Source organism: Mangifera indica, chromosome 10 (genome assembly GCF_011075055.1).
Source record: "Mangifera indica cultivar Alphonso chromosome 10, CATAS_Mindica_2.1, whole genome shotgun sequence".
Classification (NCBI taxonomy): Eukaryota; Viridiplantae; Streptophyta; class Magnoliopsida; order Sapindales; family Anacardiaceae; genus Mangifera; species Mangifera indica.
In genome coordinates, this window is record NC_058146.1 from 1903788 (window position 1) to 1923816 (window position 20029).

The 20029-nt window shown below is 33.7% G+C and overlaps 3 protein-coding genes and 1 pseudogene across 7 annotated transcripts; 3 read left to right on the forward strand and 1 right to left on the reverse strand.

Moving 5' to 3' along the window:
* Positions 1-780: 780 nt before the first annotated feature.
* LOC123227839 (V-type proton ATPase subunit B 2-like) lies at positions 781-6407 on the forward strand. The gene is made up of 15 exons (XM_044652964.1): positions 781-869; positions 1859-1927; positions 2217-2272; positions 2377-2475; positions 2713-2772; positions 3000-3111; positions 3253-3461; positions 3966-4094; positions 4233-4370; positions 4622-4772; positions 4873-4955; positions 5543-5590; positions 5711-5764; positions 5852-5935; positions 6031-6407. Exons 2-15 carry the CDS (start codon positions 1870-1872, stop codon positions 6214-6216), a joined length of 1467 nt encoding a protein of 488 aa, XP_044508899.1. The 5' UTR covers positions 781-869; positions 1859-1869; the 3' UTR covers positions 6217-6407.
* A 280-nt stretch (positions 6408-6687) lies between these two features.
* On the reverse strand, positions 6688-10246 carry LOC123227838 (probable hexosyltransferase MUCI70). Of its 5 annotated transcripts, none has more exons than XM_044652960.1 (7): positions 9826-10245; positions 9331-9495; positions 9082-9153; positions 8796-8986; positions 8157-8572; positions 7433-7617; positions 6688-7211 (listed from the first exon to the last, which is right to left on the reverse strand). In XM_044652960.1, exons 1-7 carry the CDS (start codon positions 9893-9895, stop codon positions 6838-6840), a joined length of 1473 nt encoding a protein of 490 aa, XP_044508895.1. In that variant the 5' UTR covers positions 9896-10245; the 3' UTR covers positions 6688-6837. The 5 variants fall into 5 exon arrangements, with proteins under 5 accessions (XP_044508895.1, XP_044508894.1, XP_044508897.1 ...); XM_044652959.1 differs by having other exon boundaries at positions 8796-8995; positions 9826-10244; XM_044652962.1 differs by lacking the exon at positions 9331-9495 and having other exon boundaries at positions 9826-10244.
* Positions 10247-11694: 1448 nt separating this feature from the next.
* LOC123228187 (chromatin-remodeling complex subunit ies6-like) lies at positions 11695-14110 on the forward strand. The gene is made up of 4 exons (XM_044653481.1): positions 11695-11883; positions 11985-12183; positions 13230-13297; positions 13803-14110. Exons 2-4 carry the CDS (start codon positions 12009-12011, stop codon positions 13932-13934), a joined length of 375 nt encoding a protein of 124 aa, XP_044509416.1. The 5' UTR covers positions 11695-11883; positions 11985-12008; the 3' UTR covers positions 13935-14110.
* A 144-nt stretch (positions 14111-14254) lies between these two features.
* On the forward strand, positions 14255-18123 carry LOC123228186 (annotated as a pseudogene).
* The last annotated feature ends 1906 nt before the right edge of the window (positions 18124-20029 follow it).

The window sequence follows — 20029 nt, forward strand, 5'->3', positions numbered from 1 at the left end:
TTATATGTATAAATAATTTGTATGATTTTATACACAAATAATAATATATTATTATATAATTAGATAATTTTAAATTAGAGATAAAATAATACTTAATTATATAATAATTTGTTATTATTATATACAAAATTATATATATTATTTATCAATAAAATTATGTATATCCGTTTTAGATATATAAATATGTATATATTTATATATATCATTATATGAGTAAATAATTTTAAATTAAAAATAAAATAATATTTAACTATATAATAACACACATAAATATATAAATATATATATATATATATATATATATATATATATATATATATATATATATATATATATATATATTTGTGTATTCAAATATATAAGACAATGTTATTCATGTTATAAACAACCTAATAGATATTGTTTGTTGTGGGTTTCAAACCCTCACGGCTTTAAAATGGGTCTATTGAGTTAAAGATTTCTGACCCCTGCTTATATACAAAGTGTAAACAGAACGGGAGCGGTGTGAGATTTTAGGTCACATCAATTCATTATTTATACACATTTTTTTTTTTTTAAATATGAGACAATGTTCAGTTGGGCCCATTTACAATCCATTTTCCACGTGTCCTCTCATGTGCTCCCAAGCACAACAACACGGACGCACTAAACGCTCTACATGCCTTCCAGAAGTCTTATTTCAGCATACCCAATAAATAAGCGCCACGACATCACATAAATATCTTATAGGACATTTATGCCCCTGGTTTATTACCATTATGACAATTTTTACAACTTGAAAAGATATACAAGTAGATTACACACGGTTACAGATCCCAGCTTTATTCTTTTATCATTCCTTCTTTAAACTAAGAGATCACTAAAAAAAGGTACCGCCTTTTAGATCCATTTCTCAAATTCCTGTTTAAATCTTAATTAATCTTTTGTTTAATTGCATTTTTCATTTGATTTAATTAATTACCAACTGTTGTTGAATGAATCCGTAAGTTCGTTAGATCCTTTAACTGATCGACTCTTAGTTTACTCTTAATGCTGTTCATTTTTGTTTCTGTTCTTTATATTGAATTCTTGAATTATTGAGTTCGACCGTTGTTTGGTTGCTGAGAAACGCTGGAGAATGGACAAAGAATTGGAAGTTTATATTTATGATCGCTTTTAATGAATTATTGACAGTGTTCGTGGCTTCTTTTAGTTGAGCAATACGATTCAATGACTATGTTTTCTTAGCTATCACGGAGAGTTTTTTTTTTTGGTTTTTTGAGTTTTGAATCGTCTGATTAGATTCATGTTTTGGTTAATTCTGTAATTTTATCAAGTTGAGCTGTTTAATATAGCTATGGTGGAGTCTGTGAGTTGGTTAGAGATCCTTTGACTGATAGAGGTTTTGGTCACTGTTTCAGTTTTTGTGTTTATTTTTTAACTTAATAATTTGATGTTAGAGAATCAAGTTTCATTTATTTTGGTTTGAGTTTGAGCAGTGTTTTCTTGTTGAGAAATGGCTGGAGAACTGAAAAACTTTATTGCTTTTGATGATTATTGTCAGTTTGTAGCTAATTTCAATTGAGTTAATTAATATTGGATTCAATGAAAATGTTTTCATGCTATTATGAAGAGGTAATTCTTTTGCTTTTAGAGTTGTCAATTGTTTGGTTAGAGCAGTGTTTGGTTAATTCTGTAAAGTTGATAGTGTTCTAGGTATTTCAGTAGATTAACCATTTTTAATTATGCGGTGGTGTTATCTGTAATTGTGATGAATTCATTGGCTTTAATTTTATTTATGTTTCAATTGTAAATGCTGTGTTTTTTTCTTAGCAGTTATGATGAATTTGTTGGTTTTTCAATTATTTTATATTTGTAGAGAGCTCAGAAATGGGTATGGATAAGGCCAGTAATGATATGGAGGAGGGAACGCTAGAGATTGGCATGGGTAAAGTGATTTACTGATTTTTTCTTATGTTTAATGTTATTTTGTGAATGGTATGGTAGATTTTTTCTTTTTTTTGGATTAGATATGAATGCATATATTTAATATGGAGACTTTGCAATGTATTAATGATGATTTTTGCCATGTATAAGTGGCAAGGGTCTTAAATTTTCTGAGAAAATGTTACTTTCAATGTGGATATACCTTTTGGATTCAACTTGTGTTTGTGAAAGAGATGTTCCATTAAGTGTTTATAGGTCTCTGCATACTTATGCTTTTTGTCTCATTGCAGAGTATAGAACAGTCTCTGGGGTTGCTGGACCTCTAGTTATCCTTGATAAAGTCAAGGTAGAGTATTTGCTTTCTTCCACCACACCATTCGGTGTTTTTCGTTTGCTATCCTACTCCTGATTTCTACTCTGTGATAATCGTGCTACTGTTGTCTTTGTTAGGGACCCAAATATCAAGAAATTGTTAATATTCGGTTAGGTGATGGAACAATGCGACGTGGTCAGGTCTTAGAAGTTGATGGAGAGAAAGCTGTAGTTCAGGTGGTTTCATTTTCATATTCTACAACTTTTCTTTGTAGTGCTAAGAATCTGTTATGCTATTGTGTGTTTTCAAAAATTGTTTGAATTTTCAAATTATAGTGTTTTTTTTTTTTAATTTTTCATTTTGTTTTGAATGAGATTATTGTAATTTGTATTTGATGATTGTCTACTTATTAATTTGTCTCAGGGAATTTCATTTATAACCTATTAAATTCTTTTTGTTTGTTTTCTGGCCAGGTTTTTGAAGGAACATCTGGAATTGACAATAAATTTACAACTGTGCAGTTTACAGGGGAGGTGTGAACTTCTTATTTTTCTTTTAACATCAAAGAATTGCTTGTGACGTACTGAGCACATAGACTGTAGTGAAATAAGTCATGATAATGATTATGTTTGATCATAAAATGTAGCTCAGATTTTCCCTAGCAACCTTTTGATTCCTCTGCCATGCAGAACTTTTCCTGAGAGCATTATTGTTATTATCTAATTGCCTTTCCTCCTGTCTTCCCTGGCAATTTTTTCAGGTTCTGAAAACTCCTGTCTCATTAGATATGCTTGGCCGCATTTTTAATGGATCTGGAAAACCTATTGATAATGGTCCTCCTATTCTGCCTGAGGCATACTTGGATATTTCAGGTAACTTAATAATGGTTTTGTTGTGCATTTTAGCTTAAATAAATTGAGTAAGAAAATTTTGCATAGCTAATTTTTTTTAAAGAATATATGCTACTTTGAAATGTATATTTTGATTCTTTTGCTTGCTTTTTCTCTCGTCAGGGAGTTCCATCAATCCCAGTGAGAGAACCTATCCTGAAGAGATGATACAGACAGGGATTTCAACTATTGATGTCATGAATTCCATAGCTAGAGGACAAAAGATCCCTCTCTTTTCTGCTGCTGGTCTTCCTCATAATGAAATTGCTGCTCAGATTTGTCGTCAGGCTGGTTTGGTGAAGCGATTGGAGAAGTCTGCTAATCTTCTTGAGGTATTATTTATTGGCTCATAACATAAACTGTATTTACAAGTTTTGTGCTAGTTTTAATTATGTTCCACAATTTGGGAGCTTTCTTACACCACATAGTTTTGTGGGTGAAGCCCAAGAACTTGTATGGTTGACATCAATCTCATTACATTGTAATGCTTTTAGTTAGTGTGCTAATAATCTATCATGCTGTGGTAAGTGATTTGTTTCCCCAGGAATATTAGTGCAATAAATATTTTTACAATACGTACTATAACATGTAATGGCGGGGAAATCTTAGAAGTTTAACTTTAGCTCTAAATCTCACTTTTAGATATTGGACTATGTGACAGTTGAAAGATTTTTATCTTTTATTTTTAGTCCACATGTACTTAATTTGTTTCTAATAGTATGAGTTGTGCAATGACCATTTGAATATTGTCCTGTGATTCTCCTTATTGATGTATAGTTTTTGTTTCTTTCAAAGAAGTTCTGACTCAGTTGTCAATTAACTTTGTGGATTTTCAGGATGGAGAGGAGGACAATTTTGCAATTGTTTTTGCAGCCATGGGTGTGAACATGGAGACTGCACAGTTTTTCAAACGTGATTTTGAGGAAAATGGATCAATGGAGAGAGTGACCCTTTTTCTTAATCTGGTATAATATTAATTAATTCATTGATTTTTTGTGGTATTCTGTTCCCAATAATTGATTTTTCTTTTTCTTTAGGGTTTATTATCCTATTCCTTGTTTGAGAGTTTGTAGGACCTAAATTGTTTCCTTCTTTTTGTACAGGCAAATGACCCTACAATTGAGCGTATTATCACTCCTCGTATTGCTCTTACTACAGCAGAATATTTGGCATATGAATGTGGGAAGCATGTTCTTGTCATTTTGACAGACATGAGTTCTTATGCTGATGCTCTTCGTGAGGTAAAAAGACCAACCATCTCTCTGCTTTACATGGTCTAGGATACATGTCAAATGCGGTTAATGGATTTTTTAGATAATTCCCTTGACTTCAACTCTGAATGCATATGTATATTCCAGAGATATTCAGAATCATGTAGGCCTATCCAAGAACTTAATAAAAAGTTGAAAGTTTGTTGCTATTTTCTTAATACTCTCAATCAAGTGTTTTTTTGGGCAATTTTTGCAATACAAGCTACTGATTGTTGGTGCAGGTGTCTGCTGCCCGAGAAGAAGTACCTGGAAGAAGAGGGTATCCTGGATATATGTATACTGATTTGGCCACAATATATGAGCGTGCTGGACGGATTGAAGGCCGAAAGGGATCTATCACCCAGATTCCAATTTTAACTATGCCAAATGATGGTAATGCTTCTTTCAAATTTTATTGGCTGGCTTGCATATATAATTACATTCCTTGCCTTAGTAGTGAGCTGTCATGAATTTTTTTTTTTTATATGGCCAGATATTACACATCCCACTCCAGATCTTACGGGATATATCACAGAAGGGCAGATATATATTGACAGGCAGCTCCATAACAGACAGGTAAAGTTACAGAGCTCTTTTTCTTTTAAAGGGCATCGTTTGAGTGCTGGATATGAAGATGGGAAATGTTTATTTGAAATCAAATTGGGTCTTAACTGATCCATAGTAACTGCAGGATTTGTAGGCAGCATTTTGCCTACTTTGGATTTTCCATAATTTTCTAACATATGTCTACTTGTAGTTTTCCATAGTTTTATATGTATGTTCAACTTTTGGCATGGTAGAAATTGTCACTCTCAAAATCTAAGTCAACGTATTGTTTTGTGACACTAGAGGCAACTTTTGTCTTCTCTATTTCTTCAATGCTTTCATAAATTTCCGAGGCTATTTTGGTTTGATTATAATTTATCTGAGGAGCATATATCTTATATTCTTATTTGCTTGATATTTGAGTTAGTTAATATCTTAGTTTAAGATTAAAATATTAGTTGCCCTGACATGAATTGCAATGCGGATTTTGAAGCATTAAGAAACCTGGTATTAATACTTAGAAATAATTACTTTTAGATCTATGATATAATTGTTTTACTAGGTTGAGCTAACAAGTAATTTTGAAACTAACGTACCTCTCGCTTTGAAATTGACAGATATATCCACCAATCAATGTCCTTCCTTCCCTGTCTCGGTTGATGAAGGTAAGGATATATCTCTTGCATTTTAAAATTTTCATTGTGCTGAAATCTGTGCCATCTTATCAGTCAAGATAGGCACGCTTGTGGAGCAAGTTCTAATTTATTTGATTTATATTGTGGCAGAGTGCCATTGGTGAAGGAATGACTAGGAGGGACCATTCTGATGTGTCTAACCAGGTATGATTGGATAATTCTAGTGGCATGAATTTAGCATTCTGATTTACCTGAAACCTTTTTAACATTGCTTGACTCTTAAACCCGCAGCTGTACGCAAATTATGCCATTGGGAAGGATGTTCAGGCAATGAAAGCTGTGGTCGGAGAAGAAGCACTTTCTTCTGAGGACCTGGTCTCACTGTCTCACTTTACTATATCTACATACCTCAATAAATAATTAAGTATTGTCTTTTAATCAAAGTAACAAGATTTCTGTTACTTGTACAGCTATACTTGGAGTTCTTGGATAAGTTCGAGAGGAAGTTTGTGACGCAAGGTGCTTATGATACCAGAAACATTTTCCAATCTCTTGATTTGGCATGGACACTTCTTCGCATCTTCCCTCGTGAGCTTCTCCACCGTATTCCGGCCAAGACCCTTGATGCTTTCTACAGCCGCGACGCTAATAATTGATGAAGAATAATGCAGTACAACCTTGCTTTCCCTGCTTCATGCATTTTGTCTACAGTTAGTTCGATCCACCTGCTTTTTCCAAATTACACCGCAGCTTGTCCCTCCAGGCACAAATAATAAACAGGTTGTATTTCAGTTGAGCCCCCCAGCAGAACTCATTTGACTAGTAAAAGAAGCCAAATATTCTTTCAGTGAGTTAGGTTTAGATCTTGTAATTCCTGTGTCTTCTTCTATTTATCAGTGGTTTACCCAGTTGTGGCCCGGGTATGACATCTCAAAATGCACCCAGGGGCTTGGAAGAGTTAGAAAGCACCTGTTTTAATGGTTTTTTTTTTTTTTTTGGCAGTTTATACTAATAAAATTAGGTTGGATGGGATTTGGGATATCAAATCATTGATAAAAACCTATGAATAAAAACTATTGAGAACAAATAAATTGTACGAGCTGAGGTGATAAGTGATTCCATAAAAATAAAAAAAAACTCCGTCTTGTTAATCCTATAATGTCTCACAAAATCTTACAGATTCAGGCAACCAGTGTCACCTTTTTTCTCAAAAAATTTTGTACAAATCGAGTAAAGAAGAGTTGTGGAAAAAGGCAAATGAATTGCTGCATTGAATCTCATCCTGCTTTTGATGTTCTAGCAACTGGTGGCAAGACGACCGAATTGAGGTTACCAGGATAAGGTGTCCACAAACCTAATCCACCCCTACTTTCTTTCATACTGCTACCTTTCCCTGTCAACTCGGATGTATTTTTCACCCACTCGATTTTTGAAGAATGCTCTCGAGTGTGCGGGTGCAATACAAACAATGAGTTGTATTCGCAATTTGGAAACATATAGAACTTGAACAAACCGCCTAACCTATACACAACATAGCCAAAGCTCAGCTGGTCTCTGGGTGTGAAGAGGTTGACCTCGTTGAACCACAGGCAGCTAAATAAGTTACTCATTGCTGTATGTTCCCTTATGATGACAGCTCCCTCCGGCACATCTGCATTATGTTAAAATTTGTTGACACCATTCAAATGCAAATATGAAAAAGTCAGAAGAAGCACCCAAGAGGTCCTTCAAAGGTATCCTATGGAAGTTCCAAGTGCCCATCATAAGGTTGCCTTGTGTGTTTCTGTAGTGAGGTATTATATAATTTCACTGAAAAGTAAAAAAAGGGGGCAAGCAAACATAATTGAGCCAAGAGTGTGAGATTCTTCTTACCGCTAACGGTATTTTTCTTTATACTCCAAGTCTCCATCCCTTCATACCGGTAAATTTTCATGTGAAGATTGATAAGAGGTCTAGCATATCGCTTCCTACGCTTGTTTGCATCAGCCTCCTCATATATACTGCGGTGATGTTTGTGCTGAGCAATAGCGAAGGTATTCTTATTGCGCCATAAGTATCTGCAGATCAAAACCAAATTGACACGGTCAAGATGCTTCTCAACTGTAATCATAAAGAAACTAGTAAAAATTTAGGGCAAGAACAAAGTCAGCAGGCAAAGCACACTGGTTCTTGGGCAAAATTAGCTTGAATAAGTTATCAGAAGAATCAACATTGTTTATACCCAAGCTGTGAAAAATTACTTAAAAGTAATAGCTCAGCCAAATTAGTAACAAGGAGAAATTTCATCTCATCAGAGCTCTAAGCCATAGTACCCAACAGCAAGACCATAATAATGCAAACATAACAAATTGAATTCGGACAACTAAAACAGTCATTTGAATCATGATACTATCTTCACTATTATGCTCCATTTGTTTCAATCACGATCCTATCTTTACTATTATGCTCCATTTGTTTGATTAAGGGTGATGGGGAAGTGCTCCATTAAATGATGCCTCGTATCTGATTAAACTGAGCAGAGGATTCATTTTAGAATAGTAGAGCCCATAAAACATGAATTTGATAATATCATTTAACTTCATAAGCAATAACATACCTCTCAAGAATTAGCAATGGATCAACAATCAGCTCCATTTTACCATCAATCCAAATGCTGTACTGTGCTTGTGGAAACAGCCTATGGGTTAAAATCTTTGGAACCTTTCCATTCCTTCTGGGTTCATCATAAGGTGGATTCTTTAGTAGAACAAGGCGCCATATACCCACCCATTGCCCCCCAGCAGAATCTTCTCTAACAGTAACATTTTTCTTTATGAAAGTCAACGATTCCTCATCCACCATCATAAGAAAACAGAAGAGCTTCTTAGAACGGTGACTTATGTTTGTGGGCCGAGGGGGTACATCATATCCATCAAAAATCCCAGATGCAACCACAAACCTACACTTCTTAACATAATTGACATCCAAGGAAGACATTTCAGCTCCACCATTTCTCATAAATCCACAGTGCACCTGAATGACAGAACACACAAAAAACAATATTAAACTAACTTAAAATTCAGAGGGAAGGCAAAACATGACAGATATTTCAAATGTTCATAAATAAGTAAAGCTACATGAATTGATAAAATCAATCATCTGTGACCAACATTTGATACTTTAAAAAAAATAAAACATAAATTCTAGTTTTGCAGTCAATAGATGTAAATTGACAGTTAAAAAATTTAAATTTTACCTTCATTGTAGAATTTAATTTGAAACTTTCTTCTCTTTGAGACCAGCTTTGATTTCCTCCAAATAGAGGAAATGATTGAGATCCATTATTCACAAATACCTCCTCCATAATATAAGTTAGATTTTTGACAATATTGTTGGGAGTTCTTTCCTTTGGAATAACAATTCTGTTAGGTTCATCAGCAACAGGAACTGGACAACCTAATTAATATAATTAGAATCAAAATCAATTATCAGAATAACATACAGAAGAATACCACAAAGAAGAGACGTTGCCATAGTCTTACGGTGTTGTGGTTTTGGTACAAATCCCATTGTGTCTAATATGATGAATACCTTGCCTTGCTTGTTACAAATGGCTGCATGTTAAGCATAAAACATAAGGCCCCTTGAAATTGAGCCACTCTAGAATTAAGAATGAAATAGCAAATATAAGATTCAAACTCTTCTTTAAAATAATCTCAAGCATATAACTTATTGTGGAAAGAAACTGAGGAAAAACTTTAAAATAACAGAACTGAAATCTTACTAAACACCTGAAAAGAAAACCACTGAAGACTGGCAAGACCAAACATGAATTAGCAATACAAAGAGGATCAGTAACATCCATACAATGCCTGCTACAAGAACTAATCGAATAAATCCTCTCTTCCAAACAATCTTCATCGGATAATCTTGTGAAAACCTCCCACCTTCGGTATCTGCATCAGCAGTACACAACTAACACTTGCTTCAACTCTGATAAGCCCCAACAAAGCAATGCCAGACTCATAAACCATAAATATTAAAACTTCTACTTTTACACCAAACAAGATTCCCATAAATTTAACGTTTTTAATTTTTTTCAATTGTTGCAACAAAGAAGTTCAATCTTTCTTCATTACACAACATAAGCCAACAACCACAAAACAAATTTAAGTTTGATGCTACAATGTGATAATGATAAAAAGATTTGAGTATGAATCCGCATAATATAAGATGATGCATCAACAATTTATACCATAAAAAAAAAAAATTGAATTTTTACTTACCCTTTGTACGTGGAGTTTGATTTCGACGGTTTAACCTCAAAGAAAAAGAACGTTGAATCTTGTCCTCCATGATCACTCATTCAATGAACTCTTTCAAATATTTATTAGAATCTTCATGCTAAATTGGAAAAAAAAAAAATTTAACACTCAACCAGCATTAAATTAACACAAATAAAAAGCCTCAAATTTTGGCGTAATCATAAGTACGCTTTTAATGGACCAAGTTATGAAACCAAGGCTCTAGCCAACGACACAAAAAGCAACAACAAATAAAGATTAGAACTTTGAGAAGCAAAGTATAGACTGCCAGATCTAGGAAGCTTATGCTGATTAGAAAACAGGATAATTTCAAAATAATTGCTCTTGAATTATTTTCTTCTCAAGTTTTTGCAAAAACACCTTTTGCATATGCGCTATCTGGTTACAGTAGAGTGACCGAAACATTTTTCTTATGAAATTAACCAATATAATATGATATGACAACAATACCCTGTTCTAGTGTGCTGATGTGCTTCGTCACACTCCACTTCCACAAAATTGGAAATCTTATGATACCCTATGGTAGATTCAATGTGGAAGTGGATAAGTAAGGTTGAATTTGAGTTGAGTTAAGTTTGAATTTTGATCAATTTAAGTTTGATTCAATTTGAAAAAGTTAAATTCGAGCTCAAGTTTAAGTTCAATGAACTTTCTTTAAACTAATTCGAGTTTGAGAGGAGTTAAGTTTGAATTCGAATTCGGATTGAATTAATATTTTAGATGAGATAAATCAATTAAAATGATATCATTTTAATCCATTTTGAATAAAACTTGTTCAGTCTTGCAAGCTTGATGAATCACACATTTTCCTGAACGCAAACTAAATAATATAAAATTCTTACGCTCGATTGAAACTCATGTGAACTAAATTTTGTTTTAAAATTGTTTAAGTGAATGTTCCTCTAACTGAAATACCATTTATTTTGTGGTGCTTTAAGTTTTTATAAGGGCCAAAGGACTATTTCCAATCCAAAGTATCATCTTTTCTCAAATTTTCATCCCTTAATTTTGAAAGGCTCATTTACCCATTTATGAGCCGTTAAAGTTAATATAACTTTCATCTCTTAAAATTTTTTTTCTTTCTCCCTTAAACCCTAAAAACTAACAATTTTTCCCATAGACCAAATTTTTAAAAATGACATTTCTCTCTTTAGGGTTTAGTTTTCAAACTCCGACGTCATCTTTGGTGCTTCCCCAATGATATCTCTTTTCTTTTCTTCTGACTGTTGCTCCCTCATTACCTCTCTCCTTGGCGGGTAGTTCTAAACCTAGTAGGAGTCGATGTTTTGTGGGGGAAGACAAAACATCGTCTCCCTTTTCATCTTTCTGACGAAGCTAGGAGTTCTTTCCAGTGTCAATCGATCTATCCAAGCTTCCAAACGAGTGATCTCATCTTCTTTTTCCCAACAAAACTAGGAGTTCTTTCCAATGTAAATCGACCTATCCAAGCTTTCAAACAAGAGAAGTTTGACCTTTAAAGGGAGAGGAGGCATTGAGATATATTCATGGTTAGCGATAACGTCAGAGATCTGAAAACTAAACCCCAGAGGGGAAATGTTATTTTTTAAAATTCGGGTTAGGAAAAAACTTTTAGTTTTTAATGTTTAAAGGGGGGAAAAGAGATTAAATTTTAATTTATTTTTAATATTATAAATCAAATGACAATTTTGCCTCTAAAATCATTGATTTTAACCACCCATAGGTGGGTATTTGAGAATTTCAAATATAAATGGGGAAAACTTGTCAAAACTAGATATTTTGGGTGGGAATAAGTTCTTTTGCCTTTATAAGTGGATAGTTTGGTCTTATTGCATGTTACTTTGCTTACAACTGTAAGTATATCGTCTCTGTTCTATATTTTTTACGAAGGATTCTAAAGATTATACCCTACTATTTTACCCCCAAAACTGGAAAATTCTTTAGTTTGAATAACCGACATCGGTTCCTTGGTTTATCGTTTACCCTGCCACGATCGAAGTTTCTTCTTCCTTCTCCAATCGGTCGTATATACCTCGCTTTGTAAGCTCCTTCCATCTAAAGTAACGATCTTTATATTGTTTGAAATATCCGGGTTGAACAAAGTTTAGATTTTTATTTTATTTCAAAAAGCTTTTGTTTAGTTTAATACGCAGTGAGAGTGAGAGATGGAGGCAGAGGTGATAGAAGCAGAGCTAGTATTGCCAACTTACTTTAGTTTCAAGAGAGTGCAGATGTATGAGAAGTATCCTAAAGGCCAATCAAGAGGCAGACATTGGAAACATCTTAAACAGATTCTTCAAGCTGAGAATTATCAGAATTATCCTCCTGATGAATCCAACTGTAAGCAAAGGGAACAACCCTTTTCCTGATTTTTTTGTTGTTTCATTTGTCTGTGAATTGATTATGCATGATTGAAGAAACAAGTTATTTTTGTGAAAACTTTTTGATTTTCTTAGTGAAGTCAAGAATTTTGCTTATTAGCGTATTGAGTTGAGTGTTGTATATGGTAAATTAACATAAAATGTGAATGGTAAGCCTATTTTTGTCTTTTCTTTTATTGGAGTTGCTAGAATCTTGGGAGGAGTATGATTTGTGGTCTTATTTTACATTATATCAATGAGCCTTATTTTGTGATAAAAGATGGGATTTTGCTAATCCTCTTTTGCATCTCCTTTAACGAGATGATCTTTGTCAATAAAGCGAAAGAGAAGCTGAATGGTAGAATTTGTGGGTTTTATCGTCCTTGTATCTGTGTGTTTGTTATGTGTTTACCTCATAATAATAAATTAATTTTCTGTTTATATGCATATGGGTTTCTTTCACACTAAATGTAGCTTAATTGAATGTGCTCACACTTTTATATGGAGTTAAATTAAGGAGTTTGATGTAAGAGCAACATTTAAAAATAATGAATCAGTGACAACATTATATTTTATCCAGTATTTTGAATTTTGAACTTCAATCAAAACTTAACATGTGTAATAGCCAAACATCTGTGATATTTTTGGCGAACATTTATTACTGAAGCGAACTTCAGCATTCCTTGTAATTTGAAGTTTCAATATCAACATGGCAGTAATCTTAAATAGATGGGCTAATTCTATTATGTGGTTGAATAGATGATATTGCTAGGTGTGTTCATATATGTCTTAGGCTTTGCACCAGTAAAGTTGCATTAAGGTTGTAGCAAATGGAACAAAAATATAGCACCGACTGTTGCTACTGCGTCATGTTGGTATGATCTTTCCTAAAACCTCAGGGATGCATTTCATGTTGGCTTCTAAGAATGATAAATGCCTTGCTTTTCTTCTCTTTAATTTAGATGTAGAATAGTGTCATGCTTTGCCTGATGAATTTGAACTCCTGTATTGTTTCTGCTTTTGCAGATGTTAATATTGAATCACCTCCCCCAATGCATCCTTGCAAGAGACTTTGTGATATAACTGGATATGAGGTATGGGCTCTATTTTGAAGATTTGGTCAATGGATAGATTGAATTAGACATTTTTATTTTTATTCTGATCATCCTGGAATGAATATGCCATGTTTCTAGGATTTGATAGGTTTTTGGCATTCTTGGAATCTGAAAGCATTTTAGAACTTACACTGCTCATTTCTAATTATGCATAGAACATCTTCAGCCCATGTTTTCAACAATAGTGCTTGACGTACCTTCCTCGTTTGTATTCTTCCTCATTAGGCATTATAGAATAACAATGTTATATTTTTTAAATCCCAACTAAATCATACCGCTTAAGATTGACTACTTTAAAATTGAGCTTTCTACCAAACTTTGTGCTAGGCTTATTTGTTCTTCTAATTAACTCTTAAAATGTTGAGTTACAGCTTTTTTCAGTCATGGGGGTACCTCGCAAATCAATTTTGTTTGTGTTGCTATTCAACTTAATCCAGGTGCTATATAAACATAATAAGATTGATTTCAAATTTGTATAATGCAGGCACCTTACTATGATCCGAGGACTAATCTCCGCTATGCTAATGCTGAAGTCTTCAAGCTCGTAAGATCGCTTCCTAATGAGTATGTACAAAGATATCTAGCTCTGAGAAATGCAGCAGTTGTTCTCAGGTGACCTGGGAAATTGCAGGAAACCGTGGCCTTTATTTTGACATCAAACAATAACAATTGTGTTTAAACATTTCTTGTTTGTGTAGAATGTATTATTCAGTGTTGAACGCCAAAACAACCATAAAAGTTCTTCAGATGTATGAACAAAGTGACTCAACCAACTCAAGTACTTTGGTTGCATTTTATGTCCAATTCTATTGGTTTTGTCATTGTGGCATACTAGATAAGAATCGTATTCAAAATTTTTGCTAGATTTCTATTTTTATAATCAGAATCCAGTTTCCCAATCATCTGTATATAAATGGGAATCAAATGAATGTATTTGATTTTGCAATAAAAGAGAAGAAATTCTATCAATAAAAAGTTGTAAAAGTCGTTTCTTCGAACTTATGTTAAATGGAAACAAAGTTGTTTGTTAAATTTTAGCATTCTCTTCGACCTGCTTTGTGTCAAAGGCCCAATCTTTACCTTCTAGCATTTTGTGGATTACTTTTCAGGCTTTATTCATTTCGAAGCCTCTCTCTCCTTAACACTAAATTCGCTGGAAAGCCGCTGCCGCCGAACTAGTTGTTACTCCGTCTCATGCGTCTCAGTCTGTGTGACGTCTTTCACCGTTCATGTTAAGTTATTAATTCAATTAGTAAGATTTCTTTTTCCTTGTCTGTTAGATTTTAAGGTTTTCCCCTTTTCGTTATTTTTAATGTGGGTTCCTTATTATTTTTGTTTTTATGACTTTCTTCTGCACTTAAGGCAATTTTTTCACCCGACTGAATTTTTGTATACCCTACTCATTCGGTTCAGTTTCTGTTTCAATCCAAGCACTTGTTGAATGTTTTGGCTTCGCTGATTGTCTTTTTAAGATTTTTTGATGGAGAATTTCTTTAGTCTTAACTTAAGAAGCTTTACTGTTGTAAGTATGGGGATATTTTAATTGCTTTGATTGTAATATGAGAACACTGCCCATTAGAGACAAAATAAGTAATATGCCAAATATGAATGGGCTTTGTGGTGAAATTGTGTCTTTACTTTTCTTTCAGTATTTTGTGTTGAGGTGATCGCTCATATGAGAAAACTGCACCTTAGAGACAAAATAAGTAACACATCAAATCTGAATGGGCTTTGTGATGAAATTGTGTCTTTACTTTTCTTTCGGTATTTTGTGTTGAATTGATTGCTCAAACCTAAGAAATTTAAGAATGTGTGCTGTTGTTTGGATTTGAATTTGCTGTTGAATACAACAAAGGAACTAAAGTGAATTTTTAATCGTGCTATAGTTCCTGATAATCTCATATTTTTGCTAAAAGAATTTCAGACATTTTTTAATTCAAATTCCTTAATCGGTGTATATTTGGGGATATAAGAGATTGGAACTTTAAAGAAACTCCATGATGGGTTTTGTTTGAGTTCTATAATAAGTTTCATATTGTCATGATTTATGTGATAAGAAGTTGCTCATGCTTATGGTTTTGATTCAGTTGGCTAACTAAAGTTTCTTTTTTACTTCATTTCCAGTATCTTGTCAATTTCTATCAGAAAGAGTGGATGTTTCTGTTGATCACTATAGAGTAGTGGGGTTACCTTCTGGTGAGGAAAGAGATATCACAGCATATAAATTGAAGGCTTTAGAATTGCACCTGGATAATCAACCTGATGACTCAGATGCCCATGCCAATTTCCAAAAGCTTGAGTCATCCTATGAGGATTTGAAGGATGACAAGGCACGGAAATTGTCTGATGATCTTCTCAAAATCAAATGTGAGAAGGACCAACAATTAGTGCAGCAGGATGGGAGAAAGAGAAAAATGAGGTCTGATCTTGAGGAGAGGGAAAGGGCTGGTTTTACTCTGGACCCGACTTTGAAAGCTTGGCAGGAAGTTGAGAGGATTGCCAGGCAACTGAAGGAAGAGATTGCAAGAATCAAACGTGCACACGCAAGCAAAGAAGCACCTGCTGCACCCACTTCATTTATAGAGACTAAACAAAGTAATATTGGCTGGGGCAGATTTTGACAAGGAAAAGATGCTAAGGTGTCGTGGGGTAGGTGGGAGAGGATTATACTGCAAAGAGGCGGAAAGAGATATTTTCAGAGTTTGGACAGGTTGAAGATGTTGTCATTAAGGACGGTTCTGCACTTATTGTAATGTCCACTAAAGATGCAGCAGTGAGTTTTTTGAATTGTATTGGTTCGTTTTTACCTTATTCAAGTTTGTAATGTTATGATTACTTATTATTTGATATTATTTTGTTATAGGTTGCTGCTACAGGAACTGTTTGTGGCAGTCTTTCAGAGGGAAACCCTTTGCTGGTTCTGCCTCTTCAACCTGCTGTAGCAATTGGATTTCCAAGTCCACAAAGTCATGGGGAGACTGATGGCCTGAATAATTCGGTAGGAGCAGCTTATCAAGCATATGAAGATGCTGTGTTGCTAAAAACTCCAAATGGTGTGATTTATACTCTTTATTAATTATAAATTTTCAGTCTGTAGTGCAAATGCTCTGAGATTCAAAATAGATCTTTGCCTTAATGGATTTTGAAGAGAAATCAACACATCATATCTTGAATTGTCTTGTAGTTCTGTGTGATTAATGGTGGGCTTACTTTATAAAGAGCCTATACTTTTATTAGTTTCAGATGTGTATGATCTGCTACACATGTTAATAGACTGTTCCCTCTTTCCCTTCTTTCTCTCGCTGTCTAACACTCTCACTTGCATTCATGTTAAATCCTCTAAGCCTTTGGTAGTTATAACTGGCAAGCCATATTTTAATATACATTTATGTCATGTGAACTTGATTGCAATTATCTCCTGTCAGTGTTTCCCCAAGTGTTTATTCGATATAATGTTAGGGATTTTCCAATACTTTGGACTGGTCATAACCCACCTTAGATTTTCCAAATAGGGATTTTCCTGTTCTTGGTTGGTATCATCAATAAAGCTAATTTGTCTGCTCCTTTTCTATCTCTTCTTTAGATATTTCATTTCAATTGAATATATTTTATTGTTTCGGATCTGGGATTAAGGTTTGTAAAGCATCACTGGTTTATGGATAACATAACATTGGTTCTCACTGTTTATGCTTACATAACTACATTGTTGGAACCTTTTTCAGATTGTTAAAAGGTGCTTTTGTATTTTAATATCAATATATTAATGGCCTGGGTGGATATGATCATATAATAACAGATTATATTTTGTTAAAAGAATTGGCATGTCGGTTCAGTGGTATTGTTATGTGATCTTTCTGCTACTGCAAATCCGCCGTTGATGGGTTGTTATTAAAGCTTACTTAATCTGCACCTAAATTATAGTATCTGCATGTAGTACTGCTCTCTGTGAAGCCTGGAAGTGGCATTGGATTATTATCACTGTTGAGGCGGTGGGTGGATTGATATGATGTATGCCAGTGTGGGTTGCTCTCTGTGAAGCCTGGAAGTGGTATTGGATTATTATCACTGTTGAGCCAGTAGGTAGATTGATATGATGTGTTCCAGTGTGGGTCATGCTGTGGCCATAACCTTTTGTTGCACTTTATTTCTAGTTTCTGCCTTTTCTCCTCCCATTTCTTGGCTTTTTAATGAGTTGTCTATGCTTTTCGGCAGGCTGCTAAAAGACAAAAGTGACAAGCAAAAGTGATGAGGAAGAGAATCTTAGATGGATCATGTCATGTGTCTCTGACCTTTTGGAACCCTAAGTGAAGGCAAAAGAATTACCTTCTCCTATTATTGCCCATGTCACCATTTCTCTTGTTTGCTTGCTCCTTTGTGATTTTGTTTTGTTGCAAAGTACTGGATTTGTGTTTTAAGCTACCAACAAGAGACTATAGAACTTTTGACATTTATGAATCTTGAAAATGCAGGATCCCTCGTCTCATTGTCTTTCAGAGATTGCAGCATTTTTAAAGAGTGATTATCTTAATCTGATCCGATTTCGGATTTCTACTGTAGAGAGAAACATTACAGAGCTTCAACAAGTTAGAACATGTTTTGTTCAGCAATAAGTAAGGGGAGATGGGCAAGGAGCCAGAATCAGATCTCTAATTAATACAGCTTGCTGCCTGTTTAAGCAAATGAGAAATTTCTTAAAATTTTAATTAGTGATTTATATGATGATATTTTGGTAAATGTCCTCTTTTTTGTTGAGGATATATGAATTGCTTACAACAGGATATAAAAATAAAGGTGGATGACATGTAGTGCATTATTCATTAACTTAAATGACTTGTCATACATTAATATATACACCATGATAAGGCATAGGTCAAAGGACTATTCTTCACCCAAATTTTAGTGCAAAGATAAATATACAGTTGTAGAGTTTCAAAAACCTAAATATCTACTCATAAACTAATTTTTGTTAAAATTTTTAGTTATGGTGAAAGGTAAAATTGTCTTATTAACAATAATATTAAAACATATATATATAATTTATTATATTTTCATCATAGGTTTTAAAAACTAATAACTTCACTCCTATTTAAAATGTTTTAACTTTGAAAAGTCATATTCCTCTTCCCCCTCACCCAAACCTAGGGTTTTCATCTTTTTCTCACTTCAACCATCTCTCAAACTTTTGAAAACTTTAGTTTAACCCCCTATTTTTAACTTTAGATAACTCAAAAATTTGATGACCTTTGCCTCTATTGACTGGGCCAACATTGACCTTTGCTTCTCTTTGCAGCTTAAGCTATCCTTCGGTGATGACATGACACGATTTCTCCTTGTCACATGATGTCTCGGAGATCTCTTCGTTGAGACGATGTGATCTCTAGGACATTGCACGATGAGGAGAAATGATGTCATGTCGTTGTTGGAGGGCTTGAGCCTTAGAGAGAAGCAAAAGTTGACATTGGCTCAGTAGGGAGAGGTTGCCAAAATTTTGAGTAATTTGAAGTTGAAGATGAGGGGTTAGATTGAAGTTTTTAAAAGTTTAGGGGCAGCTGAAATGGAAAAAATATGAAAACCTTAGTGTGGGAGAGGAAAATATGATTTTTCAAATTAAAAAGCTTTAGACAAGGGTAAAGTTGTTAGTTTTTAAAATATATGAGAGAAAATATAATGAATTATATATATTTTTAATATTAATGTTAAAGTAACGATTTTACCTATAATTGAAAATTTTAATAGAAATTAACTCATAGGTAGGTGTTTTAGTTTTTGAAACTCTAAAAATGCATATTTGTCTTTATATTAAAACTTGGGTGGGAAATGGTCTTTTGACCTAAGGTATAATTTATTTTATATATGATTTATTTTAAAGGGCAAAGGACTTATTCCCACTTAAGTTTTGATGCGTTTCCAAAACTTCATCTACAGTATTTCAAAAACTCAAATATTTATTTATGAATTGTTAACCTTAACCAAATAGGGGATAAAATGGTCATTTTATCACAAAATTTTAAAACATAAAAATTTATATTATTTCTTCCTTATAGTTTGAAAAACAAACAATTTTCCCTAATGCAAAAGTTTAAACATTCACTTTTTGTCTTAAAGATTTTTCTTCATTCTTTGGCAATAGGAATCAGTTGCCGCCGTCAGTTGACCACCCCAATATCTTCTTCTTTGATCGTTAGCCTTTCTACTAGAGTAGGTTAGTTAGACATAGATGAATCATCTTCGTCTGAAAAAACAAATCGTCTTCGTCCGATTAAAGAGACAAAAAGATGGAAAGACTCTTCGTTGAATGAAGATAGTTTGTCTTGGTTATATCAAAGAGACAAATAGATGAAAAGACTCTACGTTGGATTAAGACAGTTTGTCTACGTCCGACGAACCTGCTCTGTTGGTAAGGTTGACGACCAAAGAAGTTGTTGGGGTGGTTGGTTGACGGCGACAACGAATTCCCGTCATTAGGGAATGAAAAAAAGAAACTTAAGGGGGAAAATTTTTTTTTCTAATTTTTGGGTGAATGAGATAATGATATAAAATTTTAAAGTTTTAGAGTTTAGTAGTAAAATAAAGATTTTACTTTATATAACTAATAGTTTTGGTTAAAATTAAAACATATAAATAAGTATTTGAGTTTTTAAAACCCTTAAAAATTTTGAAAACATATTAAAACTTGAGTGGGGATAAGTCTTTGACCTTATTTTAAATATT